This window comes from Salvia splendens, chromosome 18 (genome assembly GCF_004379255.2).
Source record: "Salvia splendens isolate huo1 chromosome 18, SspV2, whole genome shotgun sequence".
Lineage (NCBI taxonomy): Eukaryota > Viridiplantae > Streptophyta > Magnoliopsida > Lamiales > Lamiaceae > Salvia > Salvia splendens.
In genome coordinates, this window is record NC_056049.1 from 20,483,782 (window position 1) to 20,502,661 (window position 18,880).

The 18,880-nt window shown below is 36.3% G+C and overlaps 2 protein-coding genes across 2 annotated transcripts; both read right to left on the bottom strand.

The window, feature by feature from the left end:
- Positions 1 to 4,888: 4,888 nt before the first annotated feature.
- LOC121776562 (pathogenesis-related genes transcriptional activator PTI6-like) lies at positions 4,889 to 5,780 on the bottom strand. Its single transcript, XM_042173752.1, has one exon. The coding sequence runs from the start codon at positions 5,721 to 5,723 to the stop codon at positions 4,926 to 4,928; it is 798 nt and encodes a 265-aa protein (XP_042029686.1). The 5' UTR covers positions 5,724 to 5,780; the 3' UTR covers positions 4,889 to 4,925.
- Positions 5,781 to 12,247: 6,467 nt separating this feature from the next.
- On the bottom strand, positions 12,248 to 14,980 carry LOC121777731 (ubiquitin-conjugating enzyme E2 28-like). Its single transcript, XM_042175077.1, has 4 exons — positions 14,824 to 14,980; positions 13,793 to 13,920; positions 13,154 to 13,258; positions 12,248 to 12,651 (listed from the first exon to the last, which is right to left on the bottom strand). The coding sequence occupies exons 1-4, from the start codon at positions 14,891 to 14,893 to the stop codon at positions 12,508 to 12,510; spliced, it is 447 nt and encodes a 148-aa protein (XP_042031011.1). The 5' UTR covers positions 14,894 to 14,980; the 3' UTR covers positions 12,248 to 12,507.
- Positions 14,981 to 18,880: the final 3,900 nt, after the last annotated feature.

Genomic DNA, 18,880 nt, shown 5'->3' on the forward strand with positions numbered 1-18,880 from the left:
TCTAATTTATGGAGTATTTTACGAGCCAATGTTTTGATTAAAATGGATGAGTTATACTAATAATATACTCCTCATGTCTCAGTGAAGATGACCTTTTTCTTTTTTGCACTTCTTTTGAAAAAATGACAATAAATAGTTAAAAAGGTCTATTCTGCATTATTTTGTCTATTATTTTAATTTTTCTCCATTTTAACTATTTATTGTCATTTTTTAAAATAAGTACGAAAAAGAAAGAGGTCATCTTAACTAGGACGGGAAATTCCCCACCTTAAGTTAGCTGGGAAAAATATTAAATACCCAAATGAAGTTGGGCCGAAATATGTATCTAATAGAAACTGACATACAACCCAATACAAAGTAGAGCCCAGGAAAAACATAATTTCCATGTTAAATTTACATATATAAAAAATTTAGACGGTCAAGTCACTATGAGGAAATCAATTGTAACTAATAACCATTTATTGTAAAATTTAAACTATCAACTCGAGGCAAAAAATAGAAAAACTATAAAGTTTAATTTCTATTTCCCAATTGAATTAAGAACAAGGGATGTTATGTTACATTTAAAAAAAAACAAACTATCACACACACAAAAACTCAGCCTCTCCCACACAAAACATCTAAATGAACGTCAGTGTCACCATTGAACTGTGTCTGCATTCTTGAATCATCCATACCTCCATTCCTGTGCTTCCTCGCAAACTCGAAACTCATGTAAATCGTGGCAAAAACAACCGAAAATTCCAATCCGAATCTCGCTGTTCTAACCAAAAATCTATAGATTCCATTCACACTCCTCTTCTGCTGAATCTTGTCATCCATTTCCCACAAAAATCCATCACTCTCTTCACCATCTCCTACCAATTCAATCACCTCCGCAATAACACCCTCCTCTTTCGAGCATCGCCTCGCTCTCTCCCTCACCACCTCTTTGCTCTTCTTGATCCGGCCTAATGCTTCATCCCTTTGCTTCTTGTGATTCGATCTCACTCTCTACATTCAAATTTTAAACGTTCAAAAACGCGCGGTGCTTGTTTACATAAAGAGGTAGTATAGTTGGTTACCTCTAGAGAAAGAATGAGGGTGTGGAGCTCTTTGAGAGAATCGCTTATGGCGATCAGCCTCGCTCTCTCGTCCGGGCTGCTGCAGTAGCGGCCATGGCTCGAGCAGTGGCCGCACAAGTTGAAGCTATGTTCATTGATTAAGCTGTTGATTTTCTGATGCAAGCCTAATGTTTTGTCACCGAGAATATGTAGCTTGTCATGATTCTTCAATTCCATTGTAAGAAATAAAAGGGAAAGAAAGGAAAAAGAAACAAGTTTGATGATGGTTTTGTTTCTTTAATTTCTCTTTTATATTTTCGACCAATTACTTCTTTTTCAAGGATTTGATCTGAGCCCTGTGAATTTTTTTTTTTTGAATTATTAATTTGTCATTATATTTTGGATGGAGCCAAGCTTTTGCTTTTGTGGTATGCATTTGGTGGTGAGTGTATAGCACCTTTTCTTTGTCTTTATAATTTGCTAGTATTTTTCTTGTGGTATTTGGTTTGACTCAAAGATAAGTTTTGTTTAGCTAGCATGATCGATTTGTCATTTAAATTTTATAAAATATGAAACAATTGAGAATTTAATCAAAATTCATAGTTGTAGCAATTAACTCAAAAGTTTTTATTGCAAATAACTAGAGTTGACACAAATATTTATCTGGTTCAATTTGTACAAATCAATGCAACGCCGTTACCTGAAATAAATAGAAATCAAGACGTTACACTAATACTCCTACTACTTAAACTTTTGATTTCCAATTCCACCACTTTTACTTTTTTGCTGCTGCTTAATTTCCTTAAAATTTTCATTTCTTTAATTTTTTAATTACAGCGCATGAATAATTAATTTTGGGCAGTTGAAAGGAATACAATGAAATCGAAAAGTACAACTGACAGAAACGGAGTAACGGACAAATATACATAAATAAATCATTTTGGGTAAATTTTTATGCTTGGGGCAAAAAGCCCTTTTGATTCTATCATTTATTTCAATTTTAACGATACATTATTTGATTTGATTTTATATCTCATCAGACGTCAATGTAACGTTTATCTAAGCATCCATTGATATAGAGTTTTAATAAGATAATGAATGCTCTGGTTATTTTAAGAATACTGTATTCGTTGAAATGTTGACTTCAAACCCTGCCACCCGTTGGGAGACTTTCGGCTTTAATCTGCAAATCCGGTCGAGCAGGATTAGTCGGATTCGGCCAAAGGCGGTGGTCAAATCCAAAATAAAAAAATTATATCATACTTTTGTTTTATTATTCTCTTTAGCAAAATCACAATGTTTTAAGTCATATACTATATAACACACATGACTAAAATAGAAACGTACTTAATAGTTAAGTTTCTATTAGAGATAAGGTATAAAAATACAATATTAAATTAACAAATAAACTATATTTTATATTATCAAAAAAACATTCATACTTTCAAGTTAAATTTGGATGCCTTTTTGAAAGGGGTTTATGGATAGACATTTGGTGGAGGCTCAGTTTGATAGAGAAGATAAATAAATAAAGTATGATAAAATATATTTTAAGTTATTTTTAATTATGTAATAGTAAAATGGATGAATTATTTATCCTATTAAACTTCCTTTCTAAGAGCTCAGAGATCTGGTTTTATTGCTAACATTCGAATTTGAATCCATAGCATCTTGTCTATTGAACTTTGGGGCATATTTTTTATGAGCTACAACTTGCTATTTCCATTACAGGTGGAGAATGATAATTTTGTTTGGAGACGATCAATGATCATGGCGTTATATATTGTCTCTATTAGTTATCGATTCATATTACATAAGATGTACTTTATAATTTACTCCATGATTTTAACTTAGTAAAGTGTATTTTGTTATGTGTAGAGAAGATAAATTTACTATTATTTTATCGCATTTTATTTATGATTTTCGTAAAAAGCTTATATAGCTACTTTAAAGACATGTCCTGAGTCTCAACATTTGGTTGTTGAATGATAAATTAAGTAGTTTTCTTATTTTAGTTAAGTAGCTATAATTGGCATAACCTTGTCTAATCATACATAGTTTTCAAATTACACATTATAATTTAATAACGAAAAGAATAAAAAAATAGTAAAATCATACGTAGTTTTGAAATTGGACACTAAATCATAGTCTACAAATTACACATTTTATAATATATTTAATTTGTTATATAGGGCTCTTTTATTCCCCATCTTTACTCAGTAAGCACAGCAGCAATGATACATTCATAGTAATCTACGAACTTATTGGTCGTCAAAATATCGATGTGTGGGCCCCGTTATTCAGACTCATTATTTGTTCTCAGGTTATTGTCTCTTGCATAAAAGTGAGTAGGTGCTTTGAATATTTTCTATACATAGTACTCCCTCCGTCCCGCACTACTCGCACTTATTTCCTTTTTAGGCGTCTCAAGTTACTTGCACTCTTTCCATTTTTAGTAAAAAAATTCACCTACAGCCGTCATTTTTGACTTTCCTATACACTCATTCCTTAATCTCCGAGCCGAAAAGGAAATGAGCGAGTAGCCCGGGACGGAGGGAGTATTTTTTTATTATATTCATTAATTTAATCAGTTTTAGCTTCTCATCTACCTAAAATTAAATATTTCATTTTTTCTCATTATGAATACCTTACTCGTAAAATGTAAAAATGAAGAGAAGCTAAGCAGCCGAATGCAGAACAAAATTTAAACCATTTAACTGTTACCAAAGACTCCACATTTCCCGCCTTAATTACTCCATAAATACAATAATAAATAAGGAAAAAATAAATTTACATAAATTCTAACTTTATATTTTGACCTTTTGTATCCTACATTTAAACCCTTTTCATGGATATTGCTTATTTTTATAAAATGAATTAATGTAGTACACTACATATGTATTAGGAAGGGATTACATTTCCAAATCATATTTGCAATCGTGCGTGAAGATATACATAAATCATAAATCTTCCCGTACTTATAGATACTATACTACTACATATTTTTTCCAAAAATTATTCAACTGAATCTCCTAAATTAGCTTAGTATGTTCAAATAACGTAATGTGATTAAATGCAAACTCTAAATATTATACAAACTCCAAACTATGATCACTGTTAGAAAATGTCAACATGTGATAAAATAATAGCAACAGAAATGTCAACACAGTGTCAACGGTTGATATTGTGTTGACATTGTGTAAACATTTTTTGTTTCTACTATTTTGTCATCTGTTGATATTTTTTAACAGTCCAGATCATAGTTTGGAGTTTGTACAATATATTAGTTTGAATTTTATCACTACCCTATAATTGTCAAATTAAAAATGTACGAAAATTTATATACACAGTTACAATTTTCACTTCAAAAATACATTATTCAGTAAACTATTCAAAACGCATACCAAAATAAATTATGTTAAAATCTTTGCTTTGATATTACTATATCTTTTACCTTCAATTTGATACGTGATTTTGAAAGACAGCTTAAAATAAAAAACTTACTCTCATTTTAAATCAGAGATGAACTTGAAAAATTATTTGTGTATATAAATAAATGGAACATATAAATTTCGCGCAGCAATTTCAAACGTTCAAATCTTATTATCTCTAAAGATTATTTCAGATCTTTATTCGCACAAACGAAAAAATCAATACCTATTTTCCAGTAGATATCTTATAGTAAGGGAATATACAATTACTAAGCAAATCTAAAGTTGGATTCAAAATTCAAGCTGCATTTACGATTTATGTAGATTTATTACTACGCTAGTAGTAAATTACAGGGAAATCTCATGAAATTGAAAAAAATACTACTCCTAACTGATAAACATTTATTACTATACTCCATATTTTTTTTAATTGAGGTACATATTTTGTTTTTCAAATTAAGGAGCCAAAATCCCAAGCTAAGGATCCGAAATCGTCGATTTCTAGTTTAGATACACTAATATCGTCGCATATCAACGGCAAATCATCGAAATCGAAATGCTCCATCAACGAATCATAGTAATCATCATCCACCGCCAGGCATTCCTCCATCGAAACCTCGTACTCATTCTTCACATCATTTCCGTACAATCCCAGCACCGATACCGGCGACCTTCCGCCGCCTATGATTTCCACATTTCCGGAATATTCCGTGCTCTCCGGCGGCGCTCTCGTGAAATTCGTGACGGCGTTGTGGCCGCGTATCTCGATCGCCGCCTTGTCGTACGCCATCGCCGCCTCCTCCGCCGTCCCGAACGTCCCCAGCCAAACCCTCGCCCGCCGCGCCGGATCCCGAATCTCCGCCGACCATTTCCCCCACGGCCGCCGCCGCACGCCGCGGAATTTCCTCCCCTCTCCACTCTCCGCCGCCGTCGCCGGAGCCGGCCGTTGCGCCGGCGGCCGCTTGTTTTTCTTCTTCACGCCGGCGTTTTCTCCGGCGGAGGCTCGGCGGCGGAGCGGCGCCTGGTGGCCGCAGTGGTGGGTCCTCTCCAGGCGAATCTCGTTGATGTGGCGGCGGACCTGGCGGCCGGATGTGTGGTCGCACTCGTCGCCGGAGGAGTCGGTGGCGTCGCCGTCCGTCACGAAGATCCTGACCACGCGCGGCACGGCGGCGGCGGCGCTGCATGGTAGGCGCTTTGTGGTGACATTTTTATGTTCCGAATATTTGATGGGTAAATATTTTGAACTCATTGTGAAACATAGAATTGAGAAAATAAGAAATTGTTTGTAACTGATGAAGATTTAAGAGGAATTAAGAAGCAATTTGGAAATGAAGAGTGAGAGTGAGATTCTGTGTAGTATTTATATAGAATCCTAACTCATGGAGTCAATTAATTTTACCTTTTCTTTAGCAGAAAATTAGTATCTTTGCAACTGAATCAATTTGAATTTGAAGGATTCAATTAATTCATTTTACTCGATTTAACTGTTGATCAGATCTACACAGTCCACGTTACTGATATTTTTTAGTTTAATTTGGCAAAGTTTATTTGAAGCCATTAAATTAGGAGTATTCAATTCAATTTTGCATGTCACGGTCAATTCCAATCATTTCTGTAATATAATTATGCATATATTTTGTGTTCAAATCGGGTAAAATATTATGCCAGATTAGTATAAATGACTATTATCATGTATATAGGAACTAATAAAGGAATACATATCATTTTATTTACATCCCTATATTTGGTGACATCTAAAATACTCTAATACGGATTGATTAAGACCATCCACAACGGGACTCGCCGGCGTCTCGCGTCTCGTCTCAGCGAGACGAGACCCCAGCGAGACGCGTTGCAGCCTCCAGGGGCGGACGCAGAAAATTTTGTTGGTAGGGGCTCTACTATACTACTCGTTTTGTGCTTAAAAAAGTCTCTTTTAGCTATTTTGGTTGATCGAACAAAATTAGTTCAGTTTGACAGTTAAACCTGTAATGCTCCCAAAATCTATGTATTTAAGAGATAAAAAAGTACTCCATTCGTCGCATTCAAGATGTCCACATTCTTGAGGATATGAGATTTTGGGAAGTATTATTAGGTGGAACAAGTAGAGGGAAAAAGGTAGTTGAATATTTTAATTAGGAAGAAGAGAAAAATAGAAAGATTTATTTCCAAATATAGAAAGTAATCAATTTTAATGGACAAACTGAACAAGAAATAAAGGAAATATAAATATAGAAATATATAATCTCTCTTGTGTCCATTAAAAAGGAAAGAAAAGGTGGAGAACCTATCATTTATTAAAATTTTGTGTCCAACTCCCTAAATACAAAATAATACACGGCGCATATAAAATAAAGAAACGTCTTGTTTTAAGCAAAAAGATTTTAACATTTAAAAAGTACTAAAACAGTTTATAATATGAACCAATAAATGAACAACACCTCATTTCAAGGTGGTCAATGTTCTCACTATTCACACATAAGCATTAAAATATTATTAAACTATTAATACTACACGTTTGTGTTTTAAAAAAGCGGGCCATCGTCTTCCTCAACCACATACAACCATTTTTGCTCCATTTTATCTCTGTATGTTTTGTTTTCTTGATTCAATTCAGCCATTTTTACATTTCTAATTCAGATCATTTAGTTGTCTGGTGCAATAATTTAGTAAGGGCTAAAGATCATTTTTAAAAATTCTAGAAATTTTAGAAGTAGAAAAACTAAGAAAATGAAATTTTGGGTGAGGGCTTAAGCCCTCCCCTCATTACACGTGTGTCCGCCTCTGGCAGCCTCCATCTCGTCTCGTCTCGTCGCGCGTCTCGTCGCGCGACTCGACTAGCCGAGCCAGGAGACGAGCTGGCTCGCCACGCGCCTCGGCGACGTGGCGCAGCCCGGCGTCGTGCGTGACGCCCACTCGCCGGCCCGCGAGTAGGCGTCGTCACGTGCTGACGCAATAAATATTTTTTTTAAAAAAAAATTCGAATTTAAATAAATAAAAAAATTTTTGTAACGGTATTATTACCGTTTTTTTGTTTTTTTTTTTATATTTTTTTTGTTTTTTATTAAATTTTTTACTCTATAAATACTCCTAAACCCATCCTCATTTACACACAACTACACATCTATTCTTCATATCATCTAAATTTTCTCTCAAATTTTCGCTGAAATTTTCATAACCCAACTCAAGATGTCCGGCGACGGCGAGGGCAACTATGGCGGCTCCGGCTCCGGCGGGTGGGATCTCAACTCATTCGGCGATTGGGAGAACATGATCAACACATTGGGCGGTGGAGGTTCGTCAACGCCGGGGACCCAGGGTTCGGCGACGCCGGGGGGGTACCAACCACCCAATTTTGACCTTGATGCATATGTTCGTCCCAACGTCCCGCGGTTTTCGCAGGGATTATCCCAGATCCGGGAGGATTTTCCAGTTGATCCCACGCCGGGAGTAGGCCGAGGCGGTGGAGGTGGGCGAGGCGGTGGAGGTGGGCGAGGCGGTGTACAACCCCAGACGGGCGAGGACGAGGAGGAAGAAGAGGAAGAGGAAGAGGATCTTGGCCGACATCCGTACAACAACCTCGAAACGATGGCGGTGTACAACGCCTGGATCACGGTCTCGTACGATCCCATCGTCGGGAATCAACAAACCCGGAAGTGTTTCTGGGAAAAGGTTGTTGAGGTCTACCACCAAATAAAGCCGAACCGCTCCCGCAAGCGCACAGTTAAAATGATCCGCTGTCACTTTGACCGAGTCGACCGACAGGTCAAAAAATTCTGCGGCATCTACTCGGCGGAAGAGGCGCGCTACCAAAGCGGCGCCACGGCCACCGACATTTTGACGTCCGCTTTGAGCGCCTACTACCAGGACGAGGGACATCAATTCAGATTTGTTGATGTTTGGCGCGCCATCAAGGACGAGGAACGATGGGCCGGCGGTTTCCGCTCCAGCTCGGGCTCAAACTCGAAGCGCACGAAGCATACGGCGAGTGGCCAATACTCGTCTAGTGCTGGTGCGTCTGGTGGTGACACTGCTGAAGGCATCAGCCAACATGATGCTGAATCCCAGGAGTTTGCGGGTACGGTCGGCGATGCAGGAGGATCCGCGAGTAGGCGCCGTCGGCCGCAAGGGACGAAGGCGGCGAAAGCGGCTAGAGCAAGGAAGGGCCGAGGCGAATCAAGTCAGCCGGCCTCAGGATCGGGCTCGCGAGGAGGCTCGGACACACTTATGGTGGCGTACATGACCGCCACAATGGCGGACACTTCCCGCTTCTCGCACTCCCAATACGCGGCCTGGTGGAACGGAATTGTGCATATGGCAGCACAACTTGGCCTTCCGACTCCCCCTCAACCTCGACCGCCTCCGGAGGATGATTAGCCCTTCCGATTAATTTTTTTTTATTTTGTGTGTTTTTTTATTTTGTGTGTTTTTTTTATTTTGTGTGTTTTTTTATTTTGTGTGTTTTTTAATTTTGTTTTAATTTTAATAAAGTGTGTTTGTTTAAATTGAATTGGGTTTTAAAAAAATTATAAATTAAATTGAATGAATAGTAATTAAGAGACGGTATAGAGACGGTTAAGAGACGGAGCGTTGCAGCCTCCGTCTCTTAGTTAAGAGATGGAGGAAAAAAGGACAGTGGGGCCCTCAAATAGTGCTCAAATAGTAGTTAAGAGACGGTTTAAGAGACGGTATAGAGACAGCGTTGTGGATGGCCTAAGATTTTGTGATATGCTTGCATCCCAAGTTCTTTAGGCTCGATAATTTAGGTAGATAACATCTTTTCAATGTTTAATCTTTCCAAATTCCATATATGCAAAAAGACATAATCATTATTTTTCAACCAAATCACCGTGCACATCTTTTCAATGTTCAATTTTCTGTTATTGAAGAATCACTAAGGTTGGTTGAATAGTACTACTAATATTTTCACTACTGAAATATAAAGGAATCTGATAATTATTTCTGCAGGAAATTTGCAGTATTTTGAAATAATTTGTAGAGAGTAAATAAATATACTCCATCCATCCCTAATAATTTGTTACCATTTGATCCGGCACGAATTTTAAGAAATATAATATAGAAATTGAATTGAAAAGGTTAGTGAGATGTGAGTAATATTTTTATATATTAATTTTATAAATAAAATGTGATTGAGGATAAGTTAGTGGAAGGTGGATTCCACTATAAAAAAAATATAATAAAAGTAAAAAATGATCGTAGTAACTTTTTAGGAAATGACTAAAATAAAAATAAGTGACAATTTTTTTTAAAAAAAATAATATTGTTATAAAATAAAAAGGAAGTCAAAGAGGTGTAGTAATAAGTGTGAGCAGTGTAAACTTGAGCTTGAAGCAAAAGAAAGAAAGACACATCGTCAGCCACAATAAATATGTTGATTTTGTACATATTTGAATTTTGGAAAATATTAATTATATGCCTGCCATATTCTTGTCTATTCCGTACTAATTAATAGTACTTCACTGACTGTACCTTTGTAGGGGTAGTAAATATTAGTATTATATCTTAAAATTTGTAGCACTCTTTTTAATAACGCTACGTAAAAATTTATGATATCTAAAGCACACTTGTTATATAAATAAAACCATAATCATTCCTTTATCTATTCTTATGGTTTTTTTTAACCTACTTTTGTGATGGCTGGAATCCATGATCTATTCAGTAGAGGAGAATCGTCTTACCAACTGAACTATTCATCATCAAACACATTTATTGAATTTGCGGTTATAGTTTTATTATGGATTTAATAGTGATATAATAACTAAATTTAGTAAAATTCTAATCACTTGTTTAAGATTTGAAAATGAAATACTAACGAATTTCCAGATCCTCATAATGTTCTTATAAAACACTATTTTCTGGTCTTGTTCAAAACGGCATTTCATTAAATAAGAGTATTTTTTATCTATCTTCTCACTTCAATGAAAATACTTTGTTTTGAACATAAAAAAAATGCAATTTGTATATGAATGTGAAAATTGAAACCTTGTAATAAAATGTCCTGGTTTGAAACTTTATATGATTTGATCAGAATTTCAATATCATGATTTAAATAGCTATTATCTTCTTTATATTAGCGTACAAACCCGTTGAGGCAAGTAGTTGGGTTAGTTCTCATAATGATTGGCTTAAGTTAATTGAGATGATGATGAGACTTCCTCACCAGTTGATATTAAAAAAATAAATAAATGAAGAGTGATGAAAATGTCCGAAACACTGTCTGTTTTAAACTTAATTTGATTCCATCAAGATTAAAAAATAAATAAATGAAGAGTGATGAAAATGAAGAGTGATGAAACACGCCATTAAAAGTCGCCGCTTCTTACATTAGAAGCATGTTTTAGATAACTATCTATTTTCACTAATTTAAGATTCTGCTATATTATTCCTTATACATTTTCTAGAATTAAAATTTCAGTGCATGTATATGAAGTGAGTTGACATATATATTTTTAATGAAAAGCTCACATAGTATATATTGGTCAACTTAGGAGAATTAAATGGTCATGATCCTATTTATGTATAGATTTTTTACATACTACAAAATGCTCAGTCAAACTAATAACCAATATAGAATATAAGTATGCATAACAATAAAAATTTCATCGTGGTGCTATCCATCCATCCTTCACCTTTAGAGTAGTTATCTTACAACAACCTTAAACTGAAATTGAGATTCTGATATTAAATCCAAAACAATTATTGAGTATTGTTTACCGAGACATGAAATATGGGCGAGGGGGGTCGTCTACCCAAACATAAACTAATAAAACGATCTCTAACAACTATAGATAAGCGTAAAATTAGAGACAAAAACTCATACTAAAAACACACAAAAATAAATCAAATTTAAAAAACGTCTTATGTTGTGACAATTTATCTGAGTGACACCTAAAATTAGATACCGGCATGTCTAAATGTGTTGATGCACGAAGCACTTGTGATTTAGCCAATATATGTGAGTGATACCTAAAATTAAGATATCGACATATCTAAATGTGTTGTCGCATGAAGCAAATGTGATTTAGCCAATTTATGTGAGTGATACCTAAAATTGAGATATCGTCATATCTGAATGTGTTGATGCACGAAGCAAATGTGATTTAGCCAATTTATGTGAGTGATACCTAAAATTGAGATATCGTCATATCTGAATGTGTTGATGCACGAAGCAAATGTGATTTAGCCAATTTATCTGAGTGATACCTAAAATTGAGATATCGTCATATCTGAATGTGTTGATGCACGAAGCAAATGTGATTTAGCCAATTTGTGTGAGTGATACCTAAAATTGAGATATCATCATATCTGAATGTGTTGACGCACGGCCTGGTGCATATCGAGAGGTGATGTTGGCAGTAATTGCCCCCTTTTCTTATACCATCAGTTTTCACAATTTCTCAACATTTTTTGCGTAGCTCCATCAATGGTCATTGGTAAAGTTGTCATTGTCCCCACTCCATTTTGCAATGGCTAAGCCTATAAAGGTGAAGGAGGAGGTGGCGACGTCATGGTTGTCCGCCCTCGACACCGGGCAAGCTTTGCGATAACCAGATCTGCGGCAGCACCCGTGTACTTGATCGTCCACATCAAGGCAGGAGAATTATACTCATAAAAAAAACATTATGTGGAAAAAAAAAGTGGATACAAAAGGATAGGTTGATAAGCTCGACAAAGAAAGGCACAAGTATAACTGGAAATGAATGACATTTGAATGAAAAACTAATGCCCATCAACATCAAATAAGAACTGAGGTTCACAAAGATAATAGTATTATAGTGTAGATAAATAGTATATTGATCAAACAAGATCAATAAACAAATCCAGTTTCAGCCAAAAAACAAGATCAATTGACAAAATCCAGTCATTCTTGAATAGAGATTCATACAAACAATTCAAACCATCATTGCTTGTAAGTTCCAAGCTCTTCTTACAAGGGTCAGAACCGAGAAGATGGCCAAGAACAATACAATTTGTACATAAAGGCATATCTAAGCCATCGGGGGAATGCAAGACTAACCCATGGCGTACTTCTGGGTCCAGCTCCTAGCAGTCTGCTCGTACTTAGACCTGTCTGTCTTGTACATGTGTGCGATTTCTGGCACCAGGGGGTCGTCGGGGTTAGGGTCCGTCAAAAGTGAGCAGATTGAGAGCAGCACCTGAAAGTATACATATAATTAACTCACATAGAAATAAAGGGAAGTCCGCAGACTGCAGGTTGTGACACAGATCCAAAGACTATGTTCGGGAGTAGGCTTTCGAGTTTCTCAAGTGTCACACTTAAAGATGAGATAAAAACATATTCGATGCAAGAAAAATGAATTGTGCTGCACTCAGCCACAGAGCAGCAGGACTATGAAAACAAAGAAGATTTAACTTATAATCAAACTCTCCCACAGTCAAACAGATTATTCATGAGAGAAAGAAGATGCGGTTTTTTGTCAAATCCAGTGGTAGAAGAAGTCAACGTTGGTTCTTGCTTGACAGAGAATGATAATGTCTAGCACATTCAACAACTTTTTATGAAACATATCTGTTTACTATCACGTTCATGACAATAAGGAAACAAATGTTGTATGAGATGATGGATAGTTAATTATTGGAATAGGGAAGAGTGCATATTAGGGTGTTAATTGCCGTTATGGTATTTATCATCTGTACCTTGGAAATTGTCAAGGCGGGGCTCCACTGTTCTTTCAAGATATCAAGGCAAATGCTCCCATTGCTGTTAATATTGGGATGAAAAACTTTGGTTCTGAATGCTACCTGCAAAACACAACAAAGAAAAGTTCAGAGACATGTTTACTTCAAGATCCCAAATTGATTGCTATCATTCTAAAATGTGTTCTAGAAACCATGGAGAAGTGAGAAGGTAGAGTATAAATCCTGAAATCTAAAGCCTATATAGAATTTAGGAACACATCAAAGGGGGAAAAATAACAACTTTCCACTATACCTCTGTTCAGGTTCCAATAAATAATAACAAGAATCTGTGAACAAGAGGCAATATTTCGATAGCTCACTCAATTATTTCTAGCAATTACTAGACATGGCATATCACTATTGTTCTGTGATGATTACTTAAGATCGATTTCTGATGAAAACGATTGCTCTTACACTACAGTCAGATGAAGTTATACGAAATCTTTGTTCAGTTTGTGTCACCTAATACCAAGTGGAATCCATCAGAATTAATATTCCAGGGAAACAAGAAAATCACTTGACAAGAACAAACAGTTTTAAAACAACTAAATCAATAAGAAATTCGCTTTCCTAATTAATTATTCAAAGATGCCATACCTTTGGAGGTTTGAATGGGTAATCAGGGGGGAAATGAATGGTGACTAAAAACACCCCTCCTGCATAAGGACTATCTTGTGGACCCATTATGGTGGCTTGCCAGTGAAACATGTCTTCACCAACAGGTCCTGTCGACAGAAGAAAGGAAGCTTAAGATAGCTATAAACTGAAAGAGATGACACACAGTTGCAAGTGAAAAGCATAAGCATGGTCTTGCCTGAAAAACAATTGTTTAAAATACAGCTGGTATAAAGTCGAAGCTAGAAAACAAGGAATGCCAGAGGAAAATCTGAATACACATCATAACCAAATGAGTACACTTATGAGAGGGTAGTAAAATGGTTGGAACACTGAAGAAGACAATTGCGAAAAGCAAGAAAATGAATCCGAGAAATGCCCAATCCATTGACATAGAAGTTATGAAGATTAACATAGCTCTAGCTTGCTAGCTTTCCAGTCTAGGTACGGTATGCACCATAGTTCTTGCAGCATTTCGTATGATTATTGAGATGTGAAAATACAAAATATGCAAATACTTTAATTCGTAAAAGTTATGCAACATGATATGATTTAACCTAACACGTTGCTAGCATATACTACTATACATCAACCGTGCACAATTACACCGGACAATTAGCATGATATCCCCCAAATCTCTATCAAAATCTCAATTAGCAGAAAATTACGTTCTTTTTAGCCATCACTAATCATTTCGCACAAAGGAAGAACTAACCACTCAAATCGTTATACTGAATTAAATAAACTTTTTTCTTGGTAACTTCCAATTCGTGTCAAAATAAACTTGCAAAACCAATACTAATCGAGATGCTGGCCAACAAATTAGCACGGAGAAGACTGAATTAACTACCCACAAAAATCGATCGAAGCAACAAAATCCGACAAACCCAAATGAAATATATTCGTCTACCATCTACAAACACGTATATATCCTTATTTCGTAGATCAACAAACACACGATGAAAAAACTAAAGCAAATTGAAAAAATTAACAAAGATTAACCGAAAAAATACCTGCGCTGCAGGAAGTCGGGGGATCTTTTTGCAAATCCTTAAGCTCCTTCAAGATCCGTTTCGAAGCCATCGCGGAAGAATCAGATCTGCCGAATTGAATTGAAGGGCAAAAATCGAAGCCCACAAATAAGGATGAGATATTTAAGACAACCCTGCAAATAAAACGTTGCGTATATAAACGAGCGATCGAATTTTTGGAAAGAAAAGGAGAGAGAAAAAAAATTTACTTTGTTTTTTACTTTTTCCAAAAGGAGAGAGAAAAAAAAAATTACTTTATTTTTTACTTTTTCTCCCCCTAATTTCTTCTGGTTCAGGCAGGCATGCACATAGTTCGAAAACCGCCGGTTCCGATGGTTTGAAAACCGCCGGTTGGTTCAATATTTCCTTGAACCTGAACCGGCCTGCCAAGGTCCCCGGCGGTTCCGATTCCGGCGGCGGCTCATAATTTTTTTTGCATTTTTTTATTTATTTATCTATAAAATGTGCGTAAATAAAATTCAAAAAATCACGATGAAAATTACAATTTTATTGAAATTACAAGTTACAACAATTACAAATCACAAAAAACTTGAAGTCTTGAACAAAAATTTAAGTACAACGAGGATACTAGTCTACAACGAAGCTAATTACAAATTACAAAAAAGACTTGAAGTTTTGAACAATAAATTTATAAGTATATATACTCTTAGTCGACGAAGGAAATGTTTCTACATAACTAAATTGATGACACTTTTAGCAATTCAACCTTAAATGTTGAGTTTAGTCTAATAATCAACAATTATAGTAGAATTGTCAAAAGTTTCCCGGATTTAGCCTTATAGAGAAATCTATTTCACCGACTAGAGTATATACAAATACAATTATTTAATTGTATTTGCATATTTTTAAAGTAGAAACAAATGGAAAAAAAATAAAGGAAAAAGGACTTGAGCTCAACTTAAATTTAAAATTTAAGTTGAGGTGCGTACGTATCCCCAATGCTCATTTGCAATATGGAATCAAAGCCCACGTAGTTCTCTTACCTTACTTATTTGGGTTGGACGGCGGTTGACGGTTGGCCTACGATTCATCCCCGGTGAATTCTTCTTGTGATTCCTCCTGACGATCATCCAAATCATTTTCTTGTTCTCTGACGCCTGCTTTGGCCCAATCATCAAGTAATATCACGACTTCCATATTTTTCGTGGAGAGCTTACTTCTTGATTTATCCAACACACGTGTTCCAACACTGAAAGCGAACTCGACGGCGACAGTGGAAGCCGGAACCGAAAAAATCGCCTTGGCCATTGACGCAAGTATGGGAAAATCTTTCTCGTGTGTTCCCCACCAATCGAGGACGTCGATTAGGGCGGGAGGAGTAAGACCTTCATCACCAAAGGAAAAGAGTGAATCGAAATATAAATCTAACTCACTTACCATACCTGAGGATGACCTTCCGCCGGTGTTGTAGCTGTATAGGTCGGCTAATTGGGATTGCGCATCGGGGTCATCATAATCGGTTTGAAATGCGAAGCCAAAGTTATGTTGTTGAGGAGGGGTAGGTCTTCTGACTTGGTGGGTATTGTTATACTTGGTTTCATATTCTGTGTAGAGAGCACGCAAGTTAAACTCGAAGGTTTGTTGGATAATTGACCGGTCCGGGAGGTTTATTTGAAATGTTTCGATTAGGTTTACTCTCCAGTGGTCATTGGTATCCGTTTGCAATGCTTAAAGTGGAACAAGATCAATAGAACTCAAATTGTTATAATAAAAATCTAAAATCCTGGAGGTACCGGCTAATTTCCATTTTGGATCCAAGACCTTTGCAATCAAAAACACCGTTGGAATCTCACTGAAATACTTAAGCCATTTTTCAATCGTATAATATAAAACACACATCAATTCAGGAGAAGAGGAAGCATTTTTCATCGCATTTTTAAAACCAAGTGATATATACATTCAATGCTCTAAAACACGAACAACAATGCAATAATAAACACCCGATAATTCAACAGTCACATTTTTGAAATATTTGAACAATTTAAATAAAGTCACGCTATGATTCCAACAACTATGCGACAGATATAAATCAGAAACGGGATAGGTTCTAAAAAAATCACACAAAGAATCTTTATGCGTCAAAGTAGAATTCAGACAATCATATGTCGAATTCCATCTATAAGACACATCCATGGTAAAATTTGTATATCTTACCTTCTTTTGATGGCAATACTTCTTCCAAGCTTTGCCAATAGGCGGCTTTTGATGGATTAATCTAATTGTAGTTCTAATAGGGCTAACATGCTTTTGGCATAATTCAAGCGCATCTTGTACACATAAATTCAAAATATGACATATGCATCTTTGATGAAAATACTTACCACCAATAACCGGAGCACAAGCTGCAATCAAGTCATTAATACCTGCAGTGTTAGCAGTTGCATTATCAAAACCAATAGAAAATATTTTATTGCATAATTGAAATTCATTCAAAACTTGAATAATTAAAGAAGCAATTTCGGGTGCAGTGTGTGGTGTCTCAAATTCTCTAAAACCTATCAAACGCTTGTTCAAAGTCCAACTATTATCCACAAAGTGAACCGTAATGCTCATGTATGAATGTCTATTAAAACAATCAATCCATACATCTGAGCAAATGTTCACTTTGTGTCCCAAGTTGAGTAAATAACGTGATAATTCAACTTTTTTCTCTAAACATTGTCGAACAGTAGATCGTTGAACGGTCATTCGACCTACTCTTTTGACAGCTACGTTCAAACCACTTTGCATAGTAACCTCAAATTTTTTGTCATCATAAACATTAAAAGGAAAATGCTTCATTGCAGCTTATCTAGTCATAACGTCAGCAAAATTTTTAGGATCGTATTTAAAAAGAGGCGTACCTGACGAACCTGAGCCACCGGGTTGGAAGTTTAGTTGGGTTTGGGTAGAGGCAATGCCACATTGTACCGGATGCTTTGTCACCAAACGACGACAGAGGGTGCCATATCCCCCACCACTCGCAAATTTGTAGACTTTATCACAATAGTTACAATATGCATGAAACGCAGATGTCTCTTCTTGAGAGAGCGAATCATTAGGACTTGGAATTACCACCGGGACCTTCTTGTAATATTTAACAAAAATATCAGATTTCAATGCTTTTTAGTGGGTGGAGGGGGAGGCATGTCCTCATTTCCGCCGGTGCTAGATGGAATATGAGAATGAGATCTATCATCATTGTTGTCCAAGTCCGACGATATAGACACGTCGTACTCTTCATCTTGTTGTTGGGAACTACCACCGCCCCTCCCCCCACTTTGATGCATTTCAGCGAGTAGCATGGCCATCCTATCATCTTCTTCTATCTATAAATATTATATAAGTTGAAGTTTTAATTAGGAACACAAAAAAAAATTAAAAACTCAATCTTATGAAATTATGAATTGTAAGAATAATTTTATTTTTTAAAACTTACTTGCATGCGTTCAACCGCCACTCGCGAAACCTCTTCCATAACTTCTCGACGACTAGGTCGCTTTGATCTTTGGGGACGACTACTTTGATCTTGGGCAATTCCTTTGCCCCGATCACCACGTCCCGGTCCACCACGAGAAGAAGACATAATACAAAATGAAAGTAATATGGAATATGGAGTATTGAACAAATGGTACATTACGAACACAACAACAAATATAGTGGTAGACAACTTGAGCAATTAGAGAGAATGAGGATAGAGAATAGAGAAATTGAGATTGAGAAGGAAATCCTTGTTAACACAAGAATGTGGTGAGTGAAAATGATGGGGGGAGTGGGGTATTTACTGGAGTAAAATTGAAAGAAATAAAAAAAATTCAAATTTCAAATTTCGGCCGGTTTACCGCCTGAACCGGCGGTTCAGTCCACGGTTTCTGATGGAAATAGCCGGTTTCTGGCCGAAAACTGGCGGTTTCTGACTGGTTTTCAGGCCTATACACTGGCACCTGGAAAAGGTCCTGAACCGTCGGAAACTGGCGGTTTTCGGAGAAACCACCGGTTTCTGACGTAAACCGCCGGTTTTTCTGTACACCTAGCCGGA